General features: G+C 29.7%; 5 protein-coding genes and 2 long non-coding RNA genes across 8 annotated transcripts in view; 2 read left to right on the top strand and 5 right to left on the bottom strand.

Annotated features, from left to right (window-relative positions):
* The window catches only part of LOC122524448, a 52,486-nt gene extending 48,918 nt beyond the window's left edge, over positions 1-3,568 (bottom strand). Inside the window, exon 1 of the long non-coding RNA XR_006305543.1 lies at positions 2,644-3,568. This is a non-coding gene — a long non-coding RNA (uncharacterized LOC122524448). The remainder of the gene's footprint in view (positions 1-2,643) is intronic.
* Positions 3,569-4,739: 1,171 nt separating this feature from the next.
* LOC122524262 (protein lethal(2)essential for life-like) lies at positions 4,740-5,695 on the bottom strand. Its single transcript, XM_043646408.1, has one exon. It carries the CDS (start codon positions 5,693-5,695, stop codon positions 4,922-4,924), a length of 774 nt encoding a protein of 257 aa, XP_043502343.1. The 3' UTR covers positions 4,740-4,921.
* A 58-nt stretch (positions 5,696-5,753) lies between these two features.
* LOC122523943 lies at positions 5,754-9,229 on the bottom strand. The gene is made up of 2 exons (XR_006305417.1): positions 9,143-9,229; positions 5,754-6,040 (listed from the first exon to the last, which is right to left on the bottom strand). It is a non-coding gene; the product is annotated as an uncharacterized LOC122523943 (long non-coding RNA).
* Positions 9,142-10,246, top strand: LOC122523940 (protein lethal(2)essential for life-like). Its single transcript, XM_043645926.1, has 2 exons — positions 9,142-9,838; positions 9,978-10,246. Exons 1-2 carry the CDS (start codon positions 9,484-9,486, stop codon positions 10,226-10,228), a joined length of 606 nt encoding a protein of 201 aa, XP_043501861.1. The 5' UTR covers positions 9,142-9,483; the 3' UTR covers positions 10,229-10,246.
* Positions 10,247-11,935: 1,689 nt separating this feature from the next.
* LOC122523941 (protein lethal(2)essential for life-like) lies at positions 11,936-12,735 on the bottom strand. The gene has a single exon (XM_043645928.1). It carries the CDS (start codon positions 12,547-12,549, stop codon positions 11,956-11,958), a length of 594 nt encoding a protein of 197 aa, XP_043501863.1. The 5' UTR covers positions 12,550-12,735; the 3' UTR covers positions 11,936-11,955.
* Positions 12,736-15,136: 2,401 nt separating this feature from the next.
* Positions 15,137-15,523, top strand: LOC122524260 (protein lethal(2)essential for life-like). The gene has a single exon (XM_043646407.1). It carries the CDS (start codon positions 15,137-15,139, stop codon positions 15,521-15,523), a length of 387 nt encoding a protein of 128 aa, XP_043502342.1.
* Positions 15,524-15,980: 457 nt separating this feature from the next.
* Positions 15,981-17,992, bottom strand: LOC122523942. 2 transcript variants are annotated; one of them, XM_043645930.1, is made up of 4 exons: positions 17,758-17,992; positions 17,566-17,647; positions 17,347-17,481; positions 15,981-17,249 (listed from the first exon to the last, which is right to left on the bottom strand). In XM_043645930.1, exons 2-4 carry the CDS (start codon positions 17,618-17,620, stop codon positions 16,969-16,971), a joined length of 471 nt encoding a protein of 156 aa, XP_043501865.1. In that variant the 5' UTR covers positions 17,621-17,647; positions 17,758-17,992; the 3' UTR covers positions 15,981-16,968. The 2 variants fall into 2 exon arrangements, with proteins under 2 accessions (XP_043501865.1, XP_043501864.1); XM_043645929.1 differs by having other exon boundaries at positions 17,566-17,992.
* Positions 17,993-27,843: the final 9,851 nt, after the last annotated feature.

Here is a 27,843-nt window from a genome sequence, read left to right as displayed (position 1 = left end):
TCTGAGCGTATGGTGTCAGGCATTTTCTATGAATGAAAGAAGTCAACGTTTAGGTCATACGTATTAGATGTTCATTTCAATTTACATATGTTTCAAAGAAGACCCCACATTGTGTGTATTGTGCTATGAGGTCACGGCATTGCGCGAGATAAGTACTATTATCAATATTATTATTATTATTATTATTGTTATTGTGTTGTTGTTGTTGTTGTAAATGCACGTAAAGCGGGCACGTTGGTCTAGGCTCTTCTCTTCTTATTTTTTTTTTTGTTAAAAATCTAACGATAAAAACCGACAGTCTGATAAGATTGCCCAAACAAGCGAACATAAGAGGCTTAAAGAATTTTCTAGCATAAACTCTTGCGCGTGTATAATAAAATATACATCATACGTGCACAGATGTTTTTATACATGTACTACTAAAGAACAACTTTCCATAACCGAAAAATGTTTCACGTGGGAAGAAATCATGGGAAAATATTTTTCAATCAATCGATCGATCGATCTTCTTCTTTTTCTTCTTCTTATTGTTAGACCGGATGTCATCCGATCTTTAAAATATGACAGAAGTCTCACATCACTTTAGTGATAAGATTATAAAAGGTACGCACGTATCATGCATATATGGATGCGTATATGTGCATATGCGTGTGTGTATGTTACGTGTGAAGAAATTAAAAGAAAATTTTTTTAAATTAAAATTGCAAATACATCTGTGATTACAATCGTTGAATGTAAATAAATGAATTGACGAAGTGCCTTGAATTTTACTAATTTAAACTAAATCATTTAGGTATATAAAAAAATATATATATATATATATTTTGTTTAAATATTAAAGACAGTTTATTTGCAATTATCTTTTTCGCAAATGAAATTCTTTTTTGTACTCCTTTTTCTTCCTAATGTTTAACGTTCTATCTAACGTCTGAATAATTTTTTCGCACGTGCAATTCGTTGATATTAACTGCGTAACTTCAAGACACATTTCAAAATGTTTATTTTATAACTTATATTGAAACTTTCTGTAATACCGATGCAGTTTAACCCGCACGAGATTAGTTACCGACAGATGGCAGTATCTCATAGAATCTGCTCCACATTGCACATATTGTTTTTGTTTTCTTTTAGCTTTCCCTCAACATAATTAAAAGAACTTTGATGCTTTATTTTACTTAGAAATTATAATTAGAGTTTAGAGAACATTGATGTATTCTATTTGATGAGATGACACTTGTTTCTGTAATGAAAAATCTCTATGAAATGTATCGCAATTAATTGATGTAATCATACGTATTCTTAACTCTCTATGCGTATACTTTTAATATATAGAATATAAAATAGATTAAATGGTATAGTAAATAGTATTATAAATATTGTTACAATACATTTTGCAAAGATTTTAGATTCGATGAGATGATACTCTTATTTTTGTAATACAAAATCTTTACAAAATGTATTCCAATTAGTCCATGCAATCATGCGTATTCTTAACTCTATGCGTATACTTCTAATAAATATAATTAAAAATACATTAAATGTTAGATAATACTATAAATGTTATTACAATACATTTTGCAAGGATTTCAAATATGAAAATTATACATAAACAAACAAAATATATTAGATTATTATATGGTAAATTTCTTGCATTATCAATGATGTTTCTACGTATGTTAACGAACACAATTCTATTGTAAAGAATTAAATACTAAAGTTAAACAACAAGTACAAGAAAACATTCTCCTCGAATTTGATTATTTTAATAGAAGAAACTTTTTACTTTGTATGCACCACAAAGCACTGGATATTATTTGGCAAAGCGATATTATTAAAGCTATATTTTAAAGTGACCTAAGTACGAATACTTTGTATAACTAAATCTAACCATAAATAACAACTTTCCGTTACAAATCTCATACAATCTTTCATCGCTGACCATCTTACATTCTCAATAAACCTTAAAATTAAAAGAATAGAAGAAAATATCGCCATAAAACACCAACAGCTAAAACAAATATATGAACCTGAAATAGATGAAAGAAAATTAAACGTAACATTAAAAAAAACAATCCTATGATAAAAAATTCATTTTACGGACTATCCTCCTTTAACGACTAACTCTTAACTTGTAACTTAAACTTGTAAAATCAATATTACAACTCTTTCTCATTAAAGATTCCCAATGGTAGACACTAGAAGATATAAACAGATCTCACAATTAACTCAATTTGTTCGATCTTTGTAAAACTAGTTCACATACTACAAAAGTTACAGTGTTAAATGTTTAGCCAAGATGCATCTTGACAAGCTAATCTCTTTCTTTCTTTCACACATTCTCAATCACTGACATAAAAATCCAAACATACAAAAAATACAGAAAAGAAAATAGATATACCCAAGAACGTATTTGGCCTCACTCATTCACCCTAATTTTTTTTGCCTAATCTAAACCAAAAAAATCGCACAGTAGCAGGCAAACATTATGGCAACATGCATGTTTAGAAATGCGTGAAGGCTATGTCCCTCACCCTTCCACAGCCCGGTTTTATAGCTGAACATGTTATGAGCTATAAGACGAGATGACGTTTTTTTTAGAAAAAGGTAAACAGGTGAACAGAGTAAACAACACAGTTTACTTACATTTTGTCACCGACTGGTGGTCCTCCTCTTCCTCCTCCTCCTCCCCCTCCTTCTCCTCGTCGTCGTCTCGGTTTCTTCCGGACGATTTCCCCCTTCGCACCGCTAATTATTTTTGACTTCGCGCAGCAACATTATTTCTTGACGGTTGTATATACACGTACAACATACGCGGAGGGAGGAGGGCCGGAGGGCAGCGGGGATGGTCGAGCGGGTGGCGATGGTGATGATGATGGTGGTGGTGGTGGTGGTGGAAATGTTGCTGGTGATGGACGATGGGGGGGGAATCGAGAGGGAAAAAAAGGTCCGAGAGCGAGTTTGATCAAAACCACAATTTTCGTGACGTCATCGGCTCTCGGGCATGCGCAAAAAGATATCGGTGATTTTCCATCGAACCGCGAAAACACGTGCAACCAGTCGACACGCCACTTTTTCTTCTTTTTCTCTTCTTCCTTTTCGTCGTCGTCGTCGTCGTCGTCGTTGTCTTCTTCTTCTTCTTCTTCTTCTTCTCCACTTTCTGTTCTCTTTCTCTTTCTCTCTCTCTGTCGCGCGCTCACTCACTCGTTCACTCAGCCGCTGCTCACTCTCTTATTCGCTCTTACTTATTCACACTCCGTTCTTTCGTTCGTATTATCTTTCTCTTTCTCTCTCTTTCTTTTTTTCTTTCTCTCTCGTATCCACTTGATTTTCTTTCGATTGATACATGCACCTACATTGTTAAGAAACACGTAACATTATCGCATCGAAGCGGTTTGGTCTTCTACAGATTCCAACTGCGATTCGCGAAACCGACAACCAAGACTGCCGACATCCATCCATCCACTCCCACTTGTTAAGTGACGTACACTGACGTCATCGATAGTTTACCTTGAAGCATGACATTGAGTTGCAGGCTGGACAATCCTTTAATACCAAATTTACTACAAACTCACGATGCAGTAACTTTTCGCTTCAACGTTCGAACACGTACTGAGCTACCTATATTTCCAAATATGATTACGAATATATACGAATATTTACGAATAAATACGAATGTATGTTTATATGATTCTTATTTTAATTTTGCAATTAATCTTTTCCATAGCTACGTATGACAGTGTTTATACACGTAACACGTTAGAGAATGAACTGAACCGTTTCGCGATTATTTTAATATGTTTCTACGCGAACGCTGATTGGCTGACATAAAATGGAGTATGTTTATATAATTTGGACGACTTTTATAAATATAATTATTATTTAATTATCGAATTATTATTGTATTTATTTGATTTTTTTCATTATAATAATTAATACTTATCTTTTGTTATTTGTATATTAGATAATAAAATGCAATTTAAAAAGGGTTAATAAATAGTAGCCAACAATATCGCAGATATGAAAATGCGTGAATCCTATTGGTTCGATTCTTCCCACCAATTTTGTGTCTCATTTAAATGTAACATAGTGTTTTTTGACAGCTATCTAATTGTCATTAATTAAATGTTCAAATGTATAACCTAGAATAACAGTTATATTTCACTACAAAATTATGAAATTAATAATTATTAAAACAAATAAATTTATAAGGTAAAATTACATTATAATTAAATCAAAATGTAAGAAAAATAAATAAGATTTGAATATAAATTCAAATAGTGCATAGATACATAGTTGCATGTGTACCTATATAGTATATTACGTACCTTTAAAATGACTCATTTTTTATTTGCAATTAGTATTTGTATCTATTTACGCAGTAATTTTAAATGTTGCATTCATTTTATTTCATTGTAATTATCTTTCCCACTATTAAAATGAACATACTATTTTATGATAATAGAATTGTATAATATTTTTCAAGTATTAATACAATGATATATTGATTCATCAAATATTGATACAATGATACATTGATTGATCAATTATTAATAAAATGATACATTACAATTATTATAGTAAAATATTTTTAATATTTAACGCTTTAAGACAAATCTTTACCATTAAAAAACCGTATACTCTTTTGAGTAAATCGAAATAAAAATCTCAAAGAAATGGATACAGATATAATATTTGTCTTAACTATTTGCGTGGTACAAGGAAAATCATCTTTAATCATCTAGCAATAAATTAATTTCTTTTATTAACAGTATTTATCTAAAATTTACAATGCTTGTAAATACATTGGAAGATAGGACGGAATTTAAAAAAGATTCAACATGTACCAATCCTAATTTTTCCTAATGTATCCTAATTTTTTAAGAGAAATGGCACAAAATCTTTACAAGCTGTTAGGAAAATTTTATTGCTGTGGAGTGGTGCTTGTCGCATGGATTGTATCCTTTGGAGTAGTGCTTGATGAATGGATTACATTCTTCGGAGTAGTGCTTGATGAATGGATTGTATCTTTTGGAGTAGTGCTTGACGCATGGATTGCACTATTTGGTGTGGTATTTGATGCATGGATTGCACCATTTGGTGTGGTATTTGATGCACGGATTGTACTCTTTGGAGTCGTAGCTTCTTTGTGATTACTATTCTCTGTTACTTTCTTATCGTTATCTTTCTGTGTAACAGCTGTTTCGTTACTGAGTTCAATTTTAATTGTTTTTTCAGTTGGTTTTTCCAGATTCTTATTTAAAGGTACTGTGATGGTTAATATTCCATCATTTGATATCTTGGAAGTAATTTTATCTGTCTCTGCTTGATATGGTAACAAATATCTACGAACAAATTTTCTAGAGACGAAACCATCTTTGTCCTTTCTTTCTTCGTGCTGACCCTCAATGATGATGTATCCATCAGCGACTTTGACTTTGATTTCGTTAGGTTTAAATCCTTTTACATCCAAGACGATTTTGAAATTATTTTCATCAGTGGTTACACTGGAAGGACGTTTATTCTGTTTCAAAAATTCAAACCATGGTCGGTCAAGCAGAGCATTGGCAAAAGGTGACAATGGAAATAAGCTGTTCATTTCAGGAAACAAGGGATCCTCCAAACTGTTATCTATCAGCTTTTGAGGCTGATCTATATCCGTCAACAAAGAAGAGAATAAAAGTGGTAGCAAAAACATAATTATTGTTTTTCTTTTTTTCTTCTTCTTCTTAAATTTATATAATTTATTCTCTTTCTTGTACTTGCTTCTTGTTTGTCTTGAAAATTTTCACTCGCTCTTGATATTTAAACCACGCAAATACCAGCAGTGAATTTTCTCGTTTTTCTTTATTCTTATCTCGTATATATTTTACAACTGAAGGATCGTCCTCATGCACGTCGGTATTTATCTACAACTGTTCTTATCAGTAGTGGGGATAAGAATTTATGGAAATTTCAAGAAACGTCAAAATGCCACGTAAGGGACTCGGAAACCTGACGTTTTTTTTGTATTATACATAAGGAAGTGCGTATCTCTTCTTTTCTGAAACCAGCATGAAATTAGATTATCAATCGATGTTGTTTTTATGTATATGTGGTTTTGTTTTTATTTATTGTTTTTTTTTATTTCGATTTATAAATTTTCGATCATTCTTTTTATTTTATTTTTTATACATCTTTAACTTCGTAATCGCTCGCATAAGTTGTGTCAAGGAAACAAAATTTAAATGTTTTATATCTCATACGAAACTTATCATTTGTTATTTAAAATTCTATTTTTACAAATGAATTTTAATTTTACTTCATTCCTTCAATTTTTGGTGAATTTTTTTGCGAAGTAAAATATAAAGTTGCTAGGATTTTTGTATGGAACGTGCAAAAATTTAATTATTTATATTATTCGTGCTACTTTATTATTAAAATTAATTTAATATAATATATGTATGTTTATATATAAAAAAAAATTTGTAATTTAACTAGGAAATAAAGAAAGAAATATGTCATATTTTTCATATATACGTATTTTCATGCATCTGTTTAAACTTATTTTGTGTAACAATACTGTTGACTCACTCATAGTATGATGAAATTTTTTCTTCTATTTTTAAAAAGAGGAGTCAGGTATTTACAACATTATGCGTAATGTTCTTCGGACATTTTTTTACATTGTTTAAAAATCAAAGCTATATTATTTTATTAATAAATATAATTATAGTTTTCATTTACGTTTTAAAATATTCCATATAAGCAGATGTCCTAATTATTATTTTTAGGCTCTAAATTTAAATGTAAGACGTGTTCGTAAGCGAATCAAAAATTGTTTTATGTTTCAACATATTGTATAATAAAGAAAAAGAAAGAATTTAAAATTATGCGACGCTAGAAATTTGTGTTTAATCGATTGATAATCTACTGACAATGAGTCAAAATAACTGCTTATACAAAAAATGATCCAATTAAAATTTTTTTATGTGGCCAAAATCATTCATATGTTATCGATTCGAAATGTTATTACGTGGCTTTCATTTTGATATATAACAAGTAATTTTAAACAAGCTGACGTGTCTTATTGTTAGTACGTCTAATCCAGATAATCATTACGTGAAAAAGGATTTCTTCGTGATTTGTAAACAAATAAAATATATAAACATATGTATAAACAATCGGGGGGCTTTCTGTTCTTAGAAATTGCATTTAAATAAAAAGAAAACAAGTTCTATTTTATAAATTGCTAAAATAAATTATTAAAATATTTGGGATAATTAAAACTACAAAAAAAAAACAAATGATGAATCTCATAAAATGTAATCAAATTTCATTATTTTGAATGAACGAACTTTGAAATACTCTAACAATAAAATTATTTATACATTCTGTAAAGACCGCCTTTGAAATCGTTCGAAGTAAACATTCGAATCTTCTAATCGTCTGAATCCATTCTCTGAATTATTCTAAATTCATAAATAACGCATATATAAATACTTAACATATGTATTGTCTCGGGAACGTTCTCTTTCGTTTACATATCAAATATTCGAGAAGTCTCGATAATTCAAGACTTCACATATATAAATAAATACTTATTTATTTCTTTTTCTTCTTCCATTTACAATGCTAAATTCTCTTTTTCTTGCATTTTGCGATTTACTGTCCTAACATTAATAATAATTCAACCTATTTAATATCGAGTTCATTTAATTTATATTCTTAATATAAACAAAATTGACATAACTATCATTAATATAAAACTATCTCAAAAAAAAATCTTAATTAAATTAATTATTAAAGTAGAAAAACAAAAACAAACATTACGTATTAAATTTGGATTCAAAATTTTACCAAATTTGTATTTATTTGAATAAAATTATGTAGAAGTACGTTTTCAAAGGTCAAGGCTATGCGTGCAGTCACGTCAATCGTGAGAAATCGTTGGTACGTTTCGTTGAAGAGACGAGTCTCGTTTTACAAAATGATCGGGTGAGAAAGAGGAGAGAGAGGAGGAGAGGTCGAGAATGATCGAGAGTAAGAAAGAATAAAGATACAACGGTCAACGTACTCTTTGAAGCTTCGAGACATAACACATGGACGAATGCGTCGACGCAATGAAAACTTTCCGTCTGACCACCGCCTACTATCAATTTTCAAATTGCGATTTCAATACGTTTGCTTACATAAATGATATGAAAGTTTATTCAGAAGAATACGTGAGAATTTTTGGAAAAGAAATTGCATCATGCTTTATTAATTTTTTTCAATCTATTTTATCCTAAAAATAAATTGTGTTTGCTTGCATAAACAATAAAAAAAAGTTCATTCGAAGCTATTCCTATACATGAGAAATTTTTGAAATTAATTACATCGCTTTTTTATTTTTCTAAATATTTTTTTATCATAAAAATAAATAAAAATCAAGATAGCAACATCTGCAAGAAAATTTAAATAAAAAATATGATTTGTTAATGAAAATTAATATTTACTAATTGTAGAAATATGTTGCATCTTGTTTTTATTTATTTTTAATACGTCGAATGTGTGAATTGATAACAAACGTTGTTTATACCGTACGTTTATCTAATCAGAAACGAGAATATTGGAAGAACTTTCATGAGAATTATTGTTTCTCTGTTAAATTGTATTTATTTTTTCGCTAAAACTTTATGTCGTATTTTTCGATGTTTTATTAATGAATATAATTAATTATTAATTTGATATCGTATGTATTTATGCATATCCATTACTTATGTATTGTCGTGTATTTGAAAATAACCACGGCTGATGCACTTCAATATTTTCTCTTACGTTGACGTTCTATTTTAAAAACTTGAAACACGTTTTATTAATGTAATGACACGTAAGATGGTTACGTTCATTTTCTAATTAGTTGCATTTATTTCTCTACAATACAAAATTTTAAATATTCGTTAAAAAAGAATCCGCAGAATCTTATATCATTTCAAAAAAATTACAAAATTTCATTTATAAAATGTATAGAAATATTTCTAAGCAACCAAATGTAGGAAAATATTAAGCAAACGAGTTCTGCATTGACATCAATTAAAAAAATAAGAAAAGAATATTTTTTTATATCAAGCAGAATGTTCTGAACAATTATGAAACCTTGAAACATTTTTATGAACGAACATACCTTGAAAATGATTAAACAAACAAGCCTCTTCATTGATGTACATTATAAATACAAAAAAAAAGGAAAGAAAATTATTTCGATACATTCTAGAAATTTCGATTGAAAAAGACATGCGAGTATTGTCTCGAAATTTCGATAGAAGACTCGAATACTCTTTCTGTGCGTCACCTCATTTCGAGCGGATATAAAAGCACGTCACCAAGATACCTAGACTCAGTTAACGTACAACTGACAACGAGTAAACTTTATAAGCAAAAATCAAACTATCAACGCAGTTTACAGAGATTTTAAAATCCAATTTGAAAAAATTAAAAAAGGAAAAGTTTTGAATAAAAACATAGATGAGAATAAGAATGTCGCTGATACCAAGATTATTTTCACATTGGTGGGAGACGTTGGAACAACCACATAGATTATGGGGTCAACGTTTTGGTATGGGAATCCATCCAGAAGAATTTTTCCAACCATCCATGTTAAACCGATTGGAGAATAGAAGATTATCACCACTATTAGTATCATCACCATCGTTTTACAACTATTATCGACCATGGGCTGATCTCGTACATGACGAAGATATCAGTGGTTTGTCTGTCGTTAAAAATGACAAGGATAAATTTCACGTAACTTTGGATGTTCAACAATTTAAGCCTGATGAGATTAACGTCAAAATTGTCAATAATTACATCATCGTTGAAGGTAAGAATCAATGTTGCATTCATTTTAATTCAAATGCAATAAACCAACGTTTTTGAAAATTAAATTTAATTACTTGATTAAATGAATCTGGATTTTTAATTTGATTCATTTTGCAATTATTTTTTATATTGTTAAACAGGCAAACACGAAGAAAAAGAAGATGAACACGGTATTATTTCAAGACAGTTTGTTCGAAAATATTTAATACCTGATCAATGTGATCCTGAAAAAGCAACAAGTACCTTATCATCCGATGGTATCCTCACAATAACAGCACCTAGGAAACCAGAGGCTATCGAAGAAAAAAAGGAACGAGCTATTAAAATCGAACATACTGGAAAACCAGCTTTGGAAAAAGAAGAGGAGAAGAAGGCTGCTGTTGAACAATAAACAAAAAATGTTAATTAATTAATGTTTTATCCTACGATCACTATCATTCATTTCTTTTTGTATTACATTTATACATTATCATACACACACATATTATTATTTTTTATTAGTTATTATTATTAATGATCTATTAGTTATAATATTTTGTAGTACCTGTATTTTAATAAAATATTTTTAATAATACAAATTTGTTATCCATTTGAAATCGACTTGTTGCATAAAACAAATCCTTCTCGCACCCACAAATTATGCGGATAATTGGCAGAATCGATTAGATCGTACGATATGCTATAATTGCTCTAAAATTACTTCGAACCTACGTAAACATCTAATTATGAAATTTCTTGATTTATGAAATAAGATTACGTTGCAAGAATAATAGAAATTGCTGATGATTGCAACTGATATTCGAATTCAATTGTAATAGAAAAAAAAATAATTAGTTTTTTATTCAAATATTTTTTTATTTCGAACAGTAATTCGACTTTGAAATCGTTGATTATATAAGTAGATACTTTTTATGTAACTTCTCTGTAAAAAAAGACATACAAATTATACTTTGTATTGAAGTATGAATTTCAAAATAGAAATTTTTGTATGACATTAAAAAATATTATAAATGAAATTGCAATTTTGTTTTCATACGAGCAAAGATTTTACTCTGTAATATTTTATTAAGAATTAAATTTTGCTTTGGTTTTATTAGTTTTATTCGTATAATAAGTTTGTGGGTTAAATTATTTCAAACTATTTTTAGATGTTGACAAAACCGAAAATACCAAAAGACTGTGCGAATTAAGCTGTTATTTTGATCTGCTACCGTCACTGTTTACGCCGTATCGTTTGTTACCACCGGCAACGCAACACACACACATTTATATTCTGTACCAAATTTTGTTTTGATATTAAATTTAACCGATAAATATGTTTCAAAGGTAATTCATTTTATGAGTTTTCTTAATCTTTTTCAAGCTTTTATCTAATATTTTTCAATACTCAATATTTCTACTAACAAATAAATGAAAATGAACAAATTCAAATTACTACGATTTATTGAAAAAATTTATTTAAACATAGGAAAATATAAAATATGAAAAATACGAATTTTCCACAAATAGTTGAATTTTTGTGTTAAACATCATTTAATTTCTAAAATAAATGAATTGTATCTTTGAAATTTTAATTTGAAGGAAAAATAACGCAGATTGACAAGACTTTTGGATTAATGCAATAAAATACGTGTATTTATTAAATTATAAAAAGAAACAAAATTTTAAATATGTTTACAATATTCTTTACTATAAAGAACATCACAAAGAAAAAAGAACACTAATACACACTTAGTCGTAGTTCTTAAATACAAATATTAAGAAATGAAATGTTTGGTTTATTTAACTGCTAACATTGTCCTAATATAAGTGAGCAAATGACATTGTATTAGGTAGATATTATGTATACAATAATTGTTCTACAATACTACATACCAGCATTTCAAATGTAGCAGTTATAATAAGTTTAAGTGTAAGTATAAGTGTTGTATTATCCTGTATATAATATTATCTTAACTCTAATGAGATATAATATACGAGGAACTATTATTAATTATTATGAAATGGTAAAGCAAAAATTATTAAGAGAAGAATGATCAAGAAAAAGTAAATAAAAAATGTCAATATTAGTCCAATATTCTCTCTCTGATTTTACTTCTTTAAGAGAAGAAAATACTTTTACTTCTTTTCTTCCTCCTTGCTCTCCACCTCCTCTTCCTGTTTCTTCTGAACCTTCTGGGACTGGACTGCAGGTCTTCCAGTATGTTCGATCTTAATGGTTCTTTCATTCTCCACCTTGTGTTGTTCCTTTCTCGGTGCAGTGATGGTCAGAACACCATCGGAAGACAATTTCGATGCAACCTCATCGATATCACATTGTTCTGGAATCATATATTTCCGAACAAATTGTCTCGAGATCCATCCATGCTCGTCACGTTTCTCTTCGTGTTTAGCCGTGACTACCACAAATCTGTCAACAACTTTAACGTCGATCTCGTTCGGTTGGAATTGTTGAACGTCCAAGACAACTTGAAATTTGTCTTTGTCAGCTTTAACCACCGACGATCCGTTATCTTTCTGACGAATCATTTCAGCCCACGGACGATAATAACCCATCGGGCATCTTTCTCTCGGTCTGAGTAATTCCATTCTGTTCGGAATGGCCACCAGTTGATCAGGTGTCAATGCCAGACCAAAATTTTGATCCAAAAGACGATGTGGTCTTTCCAAATCCTCCCACCAATCGGAGAAAATAAGCGGTAAAAGCGACATGTTTAAAAATTTAGATTTTTAATATCCTTCCAACCAAGAAATCGTTGTTTCTTCTCCTTCTTGATCTTCTTTTATTTCGTTATTCTTAGATAACTTTGTTATACTCGCTTTAGAGTTCGCTTGGAAAGTTCTCTCTAGTATGTGATCACTCGTAGCTTGCTCGGCTTAAACTGACATCTGCCTGCACTCTGCCGGCTTTATATTGATCGTCCGTTCTCCCAAACGAACATTCACGAAGCCTCGAGAAAGAAGATAGCGCCGACGCGTTTTCATTGACGTTTTCTCTCTTTCTCTGTGTGTTTTTCTAAAACTGATAAATTTAATTATTTTATCGATTGAATCGTTATTATTTCATTCGATCCTTTTCGATATTTTTTGTTTAATTATTTGAAATTATTTCTATATAATCCTGTTTTCGTTTATTTTCTGACAATGAGAAAGGTACTAGAATTTTCGATCTCTTCTAAACGCTAACGTGCGTTCATTCTCAACCGTTCGTTGATCGAAGGTCGAATAAACTTTACAAATTGTCTTTCCCTTTCTTTTTCTTACGAATTTTGTTATTGTTCATATTATTTTCTTGTTTTGAATTTTGAAAAAAAAGTTATTGTAGTTATTTAATATATGGTAGAAAGTTCTCGATATTGAATTTATCAGATACTATAGTTATTTTTATCAAAATATCTCAAATTAGCTTATTGTTCTTTCTCTTGGATTTTTTTATACGCAACAACATTTTTAAAGGCACTTGAAAGGGAGAATTATTATTAATTTAAATTATGTTTTTATATTGTAAGTTTGAAATGACAAGCAGAAAATTAAGACTTGAATTTTAATCGATGACATTACAACTATCATTTAAATACCAACAATACAGTTTGATTTAAAAAGAAAATTTACTTTTTTTACATTTAAAATAGCTTGAAATAAAATTAAATCTTTTTGTGTATATGTCGATACTACAAATTTAGGAACTTATTTGTCTTTATGTTTATAAAGAATTAAACAATTACATAATTATCAAATAATTTTACTGGAAGTTTTAAAAATTGTGTTGAAAATACGTTCAAAATTTATAACTTATAATTTAATGTGTCTTTTTTTATGATTTCATGATTGATTTAATTATTATAAATAATAAAATAATTTTCAAATGATTTTCAAACGAAACCTTGGAAAATAACACGTTGAGAATTCGTTATATCTTTTTATAAAATTACGTTCGAGGTCTATAACCTGTAATTCAATGTGTACTACAGTGTCTATTGATTTTCTATTAAAACCCTTTTGGGATTTCCACAATTGCAAAGAATGTCTCTTCATTTTACAAATCAATCTAATATCTAATAAATTCTATCTCATTTTTATTGATAATCGTTTAGTTGAAAGAGATAAAAAAGGAATAGCTTTCGCATGTTTACTTTTTGATTAAAGCCGTTCGCATAACCGTCATAATATTTTTATTTCGTTCTTGAACTAGTTCTTTCGAAGTTATTCTACTCGCTTAATAAAAACGATTTCTCTCAATCGATTTAATCTCAAAATGAAACCAGTTTTGCATACATCAGGTAGAGCAATTTCTGTATTTGTATTTTTCTTCTATATATTTAACAAAAAAATAAATTTCATAATAATAATTATTATATAATATTATAAAATATTATTATATTATATTATAAAATAAACAATAATTTATTTATTACATCGCCGTAAGAAAAACAAATGTTCTTCTGTAAGTGCATTAGAATCTTTCTTGATTATGCAACAAATAAATTCTGGCACAAAATCAAACGTTCTTACGCAATTTCGTGACTTTTAATATTCATTTTTAGGAACGTTTATTAATATCACACGAATGATTTATTAATACCAAAGAACATAATTCTAACTATTTGATGATAAGATGGGATAAATCGAAAAATACGATATATCTCGAATATTCTAGATTAAGATAATATTTTATTCCAAATGAACACGCTACGATCGATACGAAATTTCCCGCCATTTCTAGCAATTCAAGAAGGTTCGGCGTGTTTCTCGAAGGCGTTTATTAACTAACGTCTTATTAATCAAACTATTAATCCCGCTCTTAAGCCGGCATTCCTATAATAAATCTACGTATACACGTGTAAATATTTAGTATTAAAGAAAATTTTAAAGGATATTACGTCTGAAATGTTATAACGAGAATCTTCTACAAGTTTAACCAAAAAGAAATAGAGCTAGGTTAGAAATTAATAAGAAATATTTGGTTAATAAGATAAATCATTGATTTCAAATTCATATAAAACAAATAATTATTATAAGTTAAAAAGGAAAACAAACAAAGAAGACAGGATCAAAATACGTTATTGGATTATCGTTGAATAACAATTAACAAAAAGTCAAAAAGTAACCTATGTTTTTGTTACCGATACTGTTTTCAAATTGATTGGAGGGTTTGACGTTTATTTAATCAACATTTAAAATTAGATTTAAAACATTATAATTTGTTTATATTCATTATATTAGGATAACGCAGATACTTTAGTATACAAATCAATCTTGTTAAGCTTTCTATAACAATTATCATCTATTAGTTAGAATTATGTCTTACAAATCAGCTTCATGTTCACCATTGATGAAAAAGTTTAAAAATAAGTATAAAATAAGTTTGGATGCTCGAAAATTTAAGCCAGAGGAAATAAGTATAACAGTAACTGGGAGGAAAGTTACCATTATAGGTAAACAGAAAGATAAAAGGAACAAAAATGGTTACGAAGTTAAACCATTTAAAAGGAGGTACATGTTTCCTGAGATATGCAATATGGATCGTGTATGCTCTACTTTTTCAACTAACGGAGTTCTTACTATCATTGCTCCTGAAATGGTATACGAAAGAATTGTCAACATTGACATTATAGAAAAACTTGAGTCGATGGAAGACGATGAAACTGAAATGTCTGATGAAACTGAAATGTCTGATGAAAATTAAATAGACTTCAAATCCTGAACTTAATGCAATAGACAAAACAAAATAAGACTGCTGAAGATCATTAAAAACTAGTTTCTATATAAATTTGCAATTAAATATTATTATATATTAATACTATGCCGTCCAATGACATTATGTTGCTGTCGCATGAAAATTATTGGACAAATGCCAGCATTAAAAGAAAGAATCTTGGTCATATGTGCAGATATTAAAGTGTTAAGTCTACATAATTAATTATTATTTTATTTTCTCTAAGATAGAATTCCATAATTTAAGAAATGTTTGGATATTTTATATAATAAAAGTTATATTTTGTCTATAAATCTGCTTTCATTCTTATTTATAAATTAAATGCCTCTTTTGAGTTGTAAAAAAACAAAAATTTCGGCCACATTGATGACTAATGGAATGTCTAAGGTTGGTTCATAAGAACCTTCATAGGATTCTCTTCTATCAGTTTTTTGCAATTAAATTGTTTTTACTATTTGTACAAAGTTGAAAGGTCTGTGGATTCTTGACTATCTATGGTAGAAATATTCAAAAATTATTTCATATAAATTACAGCCATGTAATTTGTTATAAATATAAAGTATAAATATATTTTCTTTATGGACGGATAATTGTACATTAAACATACAAAGTATATTAAATATACAAATATATATATATATAAGCTTACAGGAAAGTCACTAACATTATATAAAAGTAATACTAATTTTTATGATCAATTCATGTGATATTAAACATTTGCTTTTCTTTTAAAAATTAACTTGGTAACATTACCGCTCTATATAATTGTTATTAACAATATTAAATTTTATCTTACTTTCATGATAAATATAACCCCTTGCGCTATAATTTAACAAGTCGAATTACATGCTAAAGTTATTGCTACATTTCGTGCTTCTTATGTTTGACCCATAAAATTTGCCATGAGTAGGATTCGTGTTTCTCGTATTTAGGCTACAAAGCGTATCATGAATCTTATACGTTGTTACAATGCAAGGGGTTAATAACATAACATTCTAATCAAAATAATAAAAAATATTTTTTTAAATACAAAAGTATTAATACATTTTAAGTATTAATTGCTAATTTATGGACGGATTAATCGAGTTAATACATTTCTGTGTAATTATTAGATTTCAAATCTTTCTAAAGACATATATGTGTTTAACTAAATATTTAATGATTATTTTGTTGTACTCTTAAAATGGTATCTTAGCGTCATAACGCTTGATAATAAAAATCTATACAGTATTTTCTGCACGGCACGCATAAGAACACTTCAGTTACATTGTTTTATAAAAACAATCATTTTAAAAGCATGAACGAATAATTTTATAGTCGTCAAAATAGATGCGTTCAGATCTGGATATTTGAAAATTAACAGAAAAAAAATTTTGCACAATCTTTGAACAATCTATGATGATTGATTCCTAACATTATGTTGCAAAATATCCTATAATACTAGAAACCACTAACAAAAAGATAGAAATATTAAAATTAGTGGCACTGTTGCATCGGTTATCAAAATAACAGAAACACCATGTTACCTCATCGTAATAATCTCTATGGATATCTAGCTGATTAATACTATTGTTAACGTAATGTCCTAGGCGAACATCTTTTGCAGCAGGACGACATCCTTCATAACGATCAGCTGGTATATCTGTTCTGAAACTGCGTACTGAACTCAAGCATTCTCTTGTAATGATGGTCTCAGCTGCATAAATATAAATTCATAACATTCAATCTTATATTTAACAATAAAAAGAACATATTTTTAAATGATTGATTATTATAAGAATTAGAAGCATTACCGCCTTTTCTTTCAATTATTTTAACACATTTGTCATCGTACTCGGGACAAGATTCTCCCCAGTACCATAACCAATTTAACGGAGTGCCACACCCTGGATGATTACTGTTGCATCTGTAACACAGAAGACTTTCCCCTAAAATTATAATATTATTTATTAAATAATGTTTAATAAATATAAAATTGTCAATGAAAACTAATCCATAAGACCACACCTTACCTTTATTGATTAGTAAACTTAGTAGAAAAATAGAAAATACAATTTTCTTTTCCATGTTAACGAATTCATACAATTGTCGTCACTAATTGTAAATATTAACAGTATTGTTTAAAATATTATTATTATTTGTTCTTTTAAATGTAATAAAATATATACAAACACAATAAAATTCTTTTCTGTTATTCAACAAACCCGTAGTTTTGATGAAACATGAGTGTTAGTAATTAGTTTTCCCATGAAGAATAGCTGGTTAAGTATTTAAGCCAATCACAATGCTCCATTTAGAAATATTTTTTAACAAGATAATTCATAATTTATTATTATGAGTTTATTTATATTATTAATAATGATTAATCGAAGTAAATTTGTAATATGAAAATTTGTTGAGCATTGAAGTAAGTAGGAGAGCATAATATTTGAATTCAACTTGGCGTTTTATCTAAAGTAAGCTTAATTTACAATTATCGACAGTTAGGAAGAAAATCTAGTGACATTTATCCCTGAATTCCAAATACGGGAACATACAATGATTTATTATCGACGATTAAAAAAACAGGAATCTACAGCTATCGATAACTTAGAACAATTCTAAATCTGTTCATTTTAAGAAAATGAATTTACTATTATGTACATACGGTCAGAATAGATCCTTATTTATTCTATCAACAATCGGTAATAGTAGATTCCTATCTTAGCTACTAAAAACATAGTACATATTTAAATTCAAAACAATTCGATTTAAAAGGAAAGGCTATTTAATTTTTAAGGAGCCGCTTTTAAAGGATAATTTCTTATAAAATAAAAAAATTGTTGTTCACGATCATCTTTCGCTGTGTTAATTAAAAGCATAAATTAATTGATGTCTTTCGCAAAAGAATCCGAAAAAAGAAGAAAGAAAATTAGAAAAGAAAAATATTTGAGAAGATAGCATGGATTTGTAATTTTGTCTTTTCCTTTCTTTCTCAAGATAGATAGCTCTAGATAAGTAGATGGATAGATAGATGGAGATGAAAACTTTAGGGATATTCTCTTTTGAAACGGTTTTCCTCTTCTTCTTTTTTTTTCTTTACTTTCTGTCTTACTCTTTCTACATTTTAGCTTCGATCACTGAAAACTCAATTTCGTTATCTTGGATAAAAGTAGTATCTATCTATCTATATATATATATATATCTATGTATATGTATTATACATACAGTTATGCCTGCTTCTTTAGTGTACCTATAACGTAGCTTGAAAAGCTTTTGAGATATTAGATACGAACTTAAAGCTTTTCTCTTTCTTTTTCTCTCTCTCTCTCTCTTTTCGAAAGAAGAAATGAAAGAATAAAAGGAAAAAGAAAGAAGAGAAAGAAGAAGAAGAAGAAGAAGAAGAAGAGGATATCTTGCGGAGTCCCACGGTGGCAGCCCGAGGCGCTCAACCAATTAGCTAACTCCATGGCACTTTACCCTCGAAACCGCTAACGAAGGAGCCGAGCGAGCAAAGAAAATCGGACGAAGGAAGCGTAATCCAAGCTTTCTCTCTTTTTCTTGCATTAAGAATCCTTCTTTCTTTCTTTCATACACCCTCGCTCGATTCGATTCACTCGAAGCTATTTTCGATTTTGGAAAGCATGATGCTTAGCGAATACAATCTCGTTTTTACGTCTCTTTTATCGATTGCATATTTTTTATTACTATTATTAAAACAATACGTTTTTTCTTATTAACTTATGTATTAAAAATATCATTTATTAATGAATTATTTGTTGTATTTATTTTTGTATAGACCTGATCATCCATTCTTTACGATTGCATTGTTTTTATTTAAGAAAATTATCACAAAAGAAAGAGAGAAACAGAGACAGAATAAGCAAAGATATAAATATTAAGGAAATTCGAATTTTCTTTCGGAAAGGAAAAATCGACAGAACAAGGGTTTTATACTTTTCTTTTACGATGAGAATAACAAGTTTTCAGATGCATAATAATTTGATGTAATGACTCCGAGAACGAAGCGAGTGAAAAATTATGGAAAAGGAAAGCAAAAGAGAAACAGAGAGAAATAGAGAGAGAGAGAGAGATTAAGAGAGAAAATAAAAGAAAGATAAAGATAGAGTATATACACGTCAAAGGAAACCGAGAAAGGATTTTTCTCTTTTCTATCATGTTTACATACATATAATCATGTACGAAGTTCTCGTGATATTGCCTTTGGCTACAGAGAAACGGATTAATTCGAGATGTTAATTTACAGGGGTGATAACAATCGGTAAGTGTGCTTCTCCTCTACCCCCTCTCGTTGTCTTTTTCTTTTCTTCATCTCTTCTTCTCCTCTAGCACCCCTTATTTTTCTTTATCGTATTCACGACCTTTATCCTCGTGTCTCGTCGAAATATTTTCTATCTTTTTCTTTCTCTTTCTCTTTCTCTCTTTTTCTTTTTCTCTTCATAGACCAAAGAGATCAGAGAAATTCAAAAGTAAACGGTATTCTCGCGGAAGTCAAACGTTTTCCTTGTTCTCACTCTGCGAAGAAACGCTTTTCAAACGGCGGCTACGGCTCTTAGATTAGAATTTTTCCAACGAACAGACACAAAAAAGAAGAATATTTTAATTTCTCTCTCTCTCTCTCTTTCTCTCTTTCTTTCTTTTTCTTTTTTACATTTTTTCCTTTCACTTTCTTTCCATCCTCATGTTTTCAACCAAACTTCAAAGTAGGTATTTTTTTCTTTTTAATTCTCACAGTCGAATTCGTTCGTGTATTCGTTCAAGGAGAATTAAGATGACCATCAATGGAACTAAAGGTGACCTTGATATACGAAAGATTTATCTGACTCTATGATTAAAAGGAAATTGTAAAAAAAGAACAAAAAATTACATTACGTATAAATAGTATAACAAGATGACCCGTTTAATGTGACTCGTGAAAATGAATTATTAAAAACAATTGATATTATCCTCAACAGGAATATTTATTTCATGATAAATACAAACAAATTATTTCAAAATTAAATACTATCACATTATACGATCCTAAACGTATCAATAGTATTAAATAAAAATTCTATTATACATACATATTATAATATATGAGCATATAAAAATAAATGTACACGTGTATATGTATCATATAAACATATATTTTTATTTTTATGGTCACATAAACTATACATATATATCAAAGTATGAAGTTGGATTATATATAGATATATCACGTCATTTGCATGTTATTTTACATATCTGTATATATTATATAATACAAACACAAGGAAACTCGAATCTTGAGATCTCGCGATAAGACTTTTGCGTTTTTTCGTTTTACACGGTGTACTAGGAGAACGGGGGAAGAGGGGGAGAGGCTACAGGCTCGTTGGCAGGCGCCTCTTCGTGCGATAAGCTACGACGCGAATACGAACGAGTCTTCTACTACCTTGGAAATTTATACGGGAAAAAACTTCTCCCTTCTACTTTTCTTTCCTCTTCTAACATACATACACATATATAAACGTACACGTGTATATAGGGAAAGAGAAAGAGTGAGAGAGAGTCACCTGGTTATAACGTGTTGACGCGTTTCTTCGGTAATCGTATTTGCTAACGTCGAGAGTGAAAAAAGAAAACGAGAAAAGAGAGAGACGGAGAAGAAGAAAAGCTCAAAAAATCTAGAAAGAAAAAATATAGAAAAGAATCAGGGACTAACATCATCCTTTTCACAAAGTAATCGTCTTCGAAATCGTCGTTTGATGCCAAATTTCTATGCGGCTTTTGTGTGCTTTACGTGATCCTACCTTGAAATTTTGACGGAAAACTTGAAACGATACACATTTTACACACACGCGCGCGCGTATTTCTATTTTATCCTTTTTTCCTCTCTCTCACATGAGTTCACTTTTCATCGAGATCGTTAAAATATGTTAAATAAGTTGGTATGTGTATATTCTGTACTTAAGCGTAATATATTTTAATCCATTTAGAGATCCTCGATTAAGGGGGTAGTTTCTTTCAGCTTAGAAAAGAGGTTGCAAGTTTCTGATCTCTTAAAATATTCGTGATCAACGTTCTGACTCTAATTCGAGATCACTTACGGACGATAAAATATGGATCATGCGAATGTAATTAATATAAATACATAGTTTTCCTTTCTCTCTTTTTTTAATTTTTTTTTATACTAGCTAAAAAGATTTTAATATTTCTTCGCTTACAAAAAATCCCCAAACGAAGTTTTTCCCAATGTACCGTTAATGTTTGCGTACTTAATCGAATCTGAATGCTTACATGTCGGTGCTAGAACATATAAATATTTTTTCAATATTATCAGATAGAAATCTTTTGAATGATATATAGAAAATATTTGAAGATCGTTGGTATAACAATAATTATGTACAAATTTTTCAGCAGATCTCATCCCTTTCTAACAATTCACGTTAATAATAAATTCAATTTATCTTTTTCTTCTCTTTTTCCCTTTGTTTTTCTTTCATTTTTCGAACATCAACGCGTTTAGTGTAAAAAAAGAGAAAATGAAAATAAAATATAAAAGATAGTTCACGTTTACGTGTTAGAGAAAGAGCGAGAGAGAGAGAGAGAGAGAGAGAGAGAAAGAGATGATCTAATTACGCATCCAAGTGATTGCGAATACGACTCGAAATGGAAATGATGAGAGAAAGCGCTTGCGAGAGAGGTAAAGAGAGAGAGAGAGAGAGAGAGAGAGAGAGAGATAGATAGATAGATAGATAGATGGATAGACACTCTCCCTTGAAACTCTCTCTCTCTCTCTCTCTCTAATCGTTATGGTTTTTAGTTTGCCAATCCGAGCGAGCAAACATTCCGGATGTTAATTGCGTCGGTAATTATCTTCGTTCCCAACGTCCTCCTTGCCTTTGACAGTTTTAGAGCCATCGAGTCGTACGTTCGTCACTACTTTTCCTGTTACGTACGACTGAAATTGTTTTCAGACGATTCCAACGCTAACTCACCGATGTAACATTTTCATGAACAGAGAAAGAGAGAGAGGGAGAGAGAGAGAGAGAGAGAGATCGATTCACGTGTCTCTTGCACGCATTTACGATTGATTGTTGTTAACACATTGAATGCTGTTGATGTCACCGCTAGTTGATACTCAATTTTACAAACTTTATTTTCAATATATTTTTTAATTTTCTTCCTTGTTTCTTTTTTAACTATTCAAAAGATTAAAAATGAATATTTTTATATATGAGCCACGAGTCAAAAAGATTGAATTAGTTTTAAAAATTTTCTAGAATTTTATTATCATAAAGCACTTGATTGATATTTCATTGATTTCTTTTTTTTATACTAAAAATATATTTTTCTTAATAATTAAATTTAACAATTCTAGATGAGAAAGTAATTTCTATAATTCGATAATAAATGATTTCATAAATGAGTGGTTCACGTGTACTTTTCAGATACAAAATAAAATTAAATAATAAAAAAAAATATGAGAGGGAGAGAGATATTGAAGTACAAAACAACTTAAGCAGTCAACAAGTTTAATAAAATAAAAATAGAAAGAAAGGAAGATTAATTAGAGAATTAATGGAGAAGAATCGTCAAATATTTTTTACCGACACGATTTTTCGGTAGCAGTCGATTGAATTACTGGCTAAACCGGAAGTCGACCGAGTAAAGGTATAAGAGGATCAAGGGCTAGATCGTTTCAATACGCTTTTTCTCGTACGGAAAATAACAGAAGGTTCGCTTATTTTGCCGAACGGAGGTCAACGTGAAATCGGTCGAGGGATGAAAGAGGAGGAGGAGGAGAACGACGACGACGTATTCGGGCTTCCACGGGAAAGAGATGTGCAGGAGAATAAATCCAAATTAGTAAACGCCATTAAAATGAGTTGTTAACTCCTGAGGGTTCACGTGAGTGTAGTATGTGTATGCTTGTATGTGTTAGTATATAATTTTACGTATGTGTTAGTTGCACCAACGTTTTACCACCTACGCGTCCTTTATGTATGCTGGTGCATTAGCAACCTTATGTTTGCATGCGTGGGAGTGTGTGATCGTGTGAGTGTCTACGTATGTGCATTGGCGTAGTAGATTCAATCAAACGAAATTGTTCGAACATTTTTTTAGCAATATTTTAATTAATAAAAATTTGCATACGCGATTAGAAATGAATCCGATGATATCTAATTAGATCGAATAGTTTTTAGATATATAAGTATTGAAGGGGCTTGAAATTATTTTTGATCGTCGTATCTTATCCTAACGATGAATTTAGTTACAAGAAGATAACAATAATCCTTCTTGATCACGAAAGACTCGAACGAGTTTAAAAAATGATACTGATATTAAGAAAAAAAGCAGGTAAATTGTAAATTTCAGTGAATTTTTCAATTTTGATCTATGGAACTTGCAATTACGCCATTGTCAGATACGTGCACATTCGCTACGTGTGCAAAACGCTTAGAGCTCACGCTCAGTGGCTCGTCCACACACTCGCTTACTCGCGTACGTGCGCGTGCTCACTCGTGGATGCTACCAAGAGAGATAGAGAGAGATGAAAATAGGAGGTGCAGCTCGTACTGTCGTTTATTTCACCCTGCATACGGTTGGTTTGCAACGTATAAAAAAAGCCGTTCAGCCTATCTGCAGTTGCGTTTGGTTTTGGACTCTGTCTTTGTATATGTGTGTATGATACTGTGTATATCAACGTGTGTGTATATGTGTGTGTGGTATCGCCATCGAATACGATGTTTCTATCCCTACTCCTTTCTATTTCTCTGTCCTATCCACTCTCAGCTACTGAGAGATAGAATTTCGCTTTGCTTCGTTCACAATATACATCCTATATACTTACATATAATATATATGTATATGTACAAATATATGGTTATGTGTGTGTATATATATAAGCGTGAGAATTGGGCCACTGGACCAATAATACGTTTCCGATGCTTCTCCTTTTTCATTACATTCTTTCTTTCTCTTTTCTGTTATTTTCCTTTCTTTCGTTTTCTTCTTTTCTTTTTCTTTTCTTTTCCTTCTACTTCCCGATGCAGCTGTGATGCACTTTGTCATAAATTAACTCTGACTCCTTTTTTAATTTGATTCTTGTAACCTTATTCGTTATCAATTTAAGCTGCTAATCATCAAGCGGACAATGTCAAATCTTCTCTCGTTTACGTTTTACATATTTTATGTTCGTGTTAATCAAATTTAGTTGATATTTCTCAACCGGTTTCAAACTTGTCGACGTTTGATCGTACGAACAAACGTTTTCGTTAATTAATTTTGTCAACAGTGCTCTTGAATATTCGATCAAAAAAATTCTTCATCTCTTCGTATATATATATATATATGTATATGTGGTTCGATAAGTACCACATTCGTTCGTTTTACGCATTAAACAGATTAATTAATTCGAATTCGCTGTTGGATTCATAATCCTTTCGGGAAAATATAAAGTACGCAGGACGAGTGATCGAAAATTGTAAATTAGTAATTCGTCAATAATGAGAGGTGAGTGGAAAGAGATAAAGAAAGAGAGAGAGGAGTGAGTTTGGTATATTCGTTTCTCTTTATTCTCTTTCACTCTATTTTATACATTTATACACGGTGTGACCAACATAAAGAATCTTTCGCTAAACATTTACTAAAGTTTCTGCTTTTATCTACAAAGAATGCCAACGCGCAAAAAAAGATCTTTTTTCCCAACTTTTAATTACGTCAAAGTTTACTTTCTTTTATATTATATCACATTTTATTTAATTATTCAACAAAGTGGATAAATAAACTAAATAATTATCTCGAAATTTATAATATTTAAATCAAAAGAAAAATTTATAATAACAAATTTTAATTGAAATAATTTGAAATTTTAACATTAAATATTAAAAACAATTCTTCAAATATATATATATTATTGTTAAAAAATAATTAATATTAATAACTACAATATGGATACCTAAAATAAAAAAATAAACAATAAATAATTGGAATTTTTTAAATATTGAAATATTTATTATATAATATTTATCTATAAATATATATTTATAAATTAATTAAGATAAATAAATAAGAAATTGTAATGATTACAAATTATTAATACTTTATATGGTCCGTTATGTATATGTTAACGTAGCCTATAAACGTAAAGCTTGAACGGTTAATTGCTATAATTCAAATACGATGTAACCAGGTAATCGTGTTCCACACGCTTTCCGTCTACCTCTCATACTCTCTTTCTCTTTGTTGCTTTTATCAAGAGGAAAATATTATAGTGAAAATCGTGGTTCTTGAGGTACGTCGATATTAGCTTCGTAATAAAACACACGGTTCTCGTTGTTTCATGCGTTTCATTATGTACGCTATGAGTACCCTGTGCGTCCTCAAAAGTATGAAAATGTTGGACTTTCTCTCTTTCTCTCCCTTCCTCTCTCCCTTCCTCTCTCTTTCTTTCCCTTTCTCTCTCTGTCTTTGGTAGCAAGCGATAAAGTTCTACCACGAGAACGCTACTCTAATTATACTGTCAGTTTTCTGAATAGAAGTTGCACCGAGACGGTGTACGATAGTACTTGGAGTGTCTCGAAGGTAGGAGAATTAAATCGTCGTTGTTGTGTTGCAGCGTTCCTGTTAACCACCAAGGAAAACCTAACGTGCATGTATATGTGCATGTATGTACATATAAGTTTAATGTGGACGCGTACATACGTTTTGTTTCACATTTGTATTTGCTGTTTTACTTTTTATACAATGATAGTCCCTCTCATGTTTTTCAACGAACTTAATGGTAGGGGATTCAACGTGAAGTTAGACAATTTTCGTTCACAAATAAATGCGTGTTGGCTTGTTTCGAAATTTTCTTGCTCTGATTCTTTCACTATTTTTCCTTGATAAATCTTTTTCATCATAATTATTGTAATTAAGTTATATTGAGATTAAATAAATCTATCATTTAAGATATCGATTAGTTATATTTACGAATTCTAATTGGTTATTAGAGTTTTACTCCGATGATCGTATTTTAGTACTTATGTTGTGCTAAATAAAAGTAGAGAATCAAATTATTGAAAACTCTTGTAATTATCGAACGACCTCGTTATCTATAGCTTTTTGTTATAAAAAAAGAAAAAGAAGAAAGGAAAAAAAAGGAAAATAAAAAAAAAAGAATAATGGACATAATTTGTCAGAGTTTGTAATATTACATTGATTTATGGATGTACGAATTTTTAAGATTGCACGATAATTACACCGACTAATGATGTACCAAAGTACTCGAATGAGTTTTCAAAGCCCACTCATATTAACTTCGAGCGAAGCTTCTGTGAACACTCTTATACCTATTTAAATATCTCACAAAATTTCTTTTTTGTATTTTCGGAATGTACATATGTTTGAGTATATTCTCTGAAAATTTCAAATTGATTCTGCAAATATTCTTCACTCCATGTAAATTATAAAAAGACTTTTAACTATATGTAAACTTCTTCTGAAATTTTAAACGTGTTTTCCTGAAAACGGTGTTTTTAAAGTCGGTGACAACGATTTCTCAAAAACGGCTCAACCGATCAATTTCAAATTTTAACACAACCTTTTTAGATATATTCTTCAGGAATTAATCGAAGGAATAGATTTCCAATATTTATTTCTATACTTTTAAACAATTTTACGAAAAAATTTTGGTCGAAAATTGAAAATTTTTCTTTTAGGAGCAGCTATTTTGTCAAAAATCAAAATATCGAATATTTCTTCGATTAATATCTGCTGCATTCATCTATCCACTAATAGAATCTTTTTTATTTTTTTATTTTAAATAATTCAAACCGGAGATATCGTGCTCACGGCAGGACATATTTTTTTAGAGAGCAGTGTAACTTAAGATTTTTTTAAATAAAAAGTGTCAATAAAAAGTTTAAAAACGCTACTAAATGTATTAATACTTCTTGTATTATTTAAATAGAACTCCTTTCCAGAAAATACTTGTAAAAAATGCTTTTTTTAGGTCTCACAACTAGGTATAACCCCTTAAAGGAGAAAAAAATCCTTTCGAAGAGTAGAAATATTTAATACGTACTCTGATCGTACTTAACGTTAATAAGGACTATAAATAATGATATTGAAAACAAGTGTTGAATGAGGACTAAAAAAAAATAATTATTAGTGATGAAATTATCGAATGAAGTTAATATTTTTAGATCTTTAATAACAATAGATTATCATTAAACGTTATTGTAAAATCGTTTTCTAAATAAAATCTAAAAGAAATATAATAACAATAACGACAATATCTAACATATAATAAAAAATAACATAAAAAAAATAAAAAA

Source organism: Polistes fuscatus, unplaced genomic scaffold, assembly GCF_010416935.1.
Source record: "Polistes fuscatus isolate 324 unplaced genomic scaffold, CU_Pfus_HIC Scaffold7, whole genome shotgun sequence".
NCBI lineage: Eukaryota > Metazoa > Arthropoda > Insecta > Hymenoptera > Vespidae > Polistes > Polistes fuscatus.
Note: the sequence above shows the minus strand (reverse complement) of the source record. Positions and strands in the feature narration are given on the sequence as shown.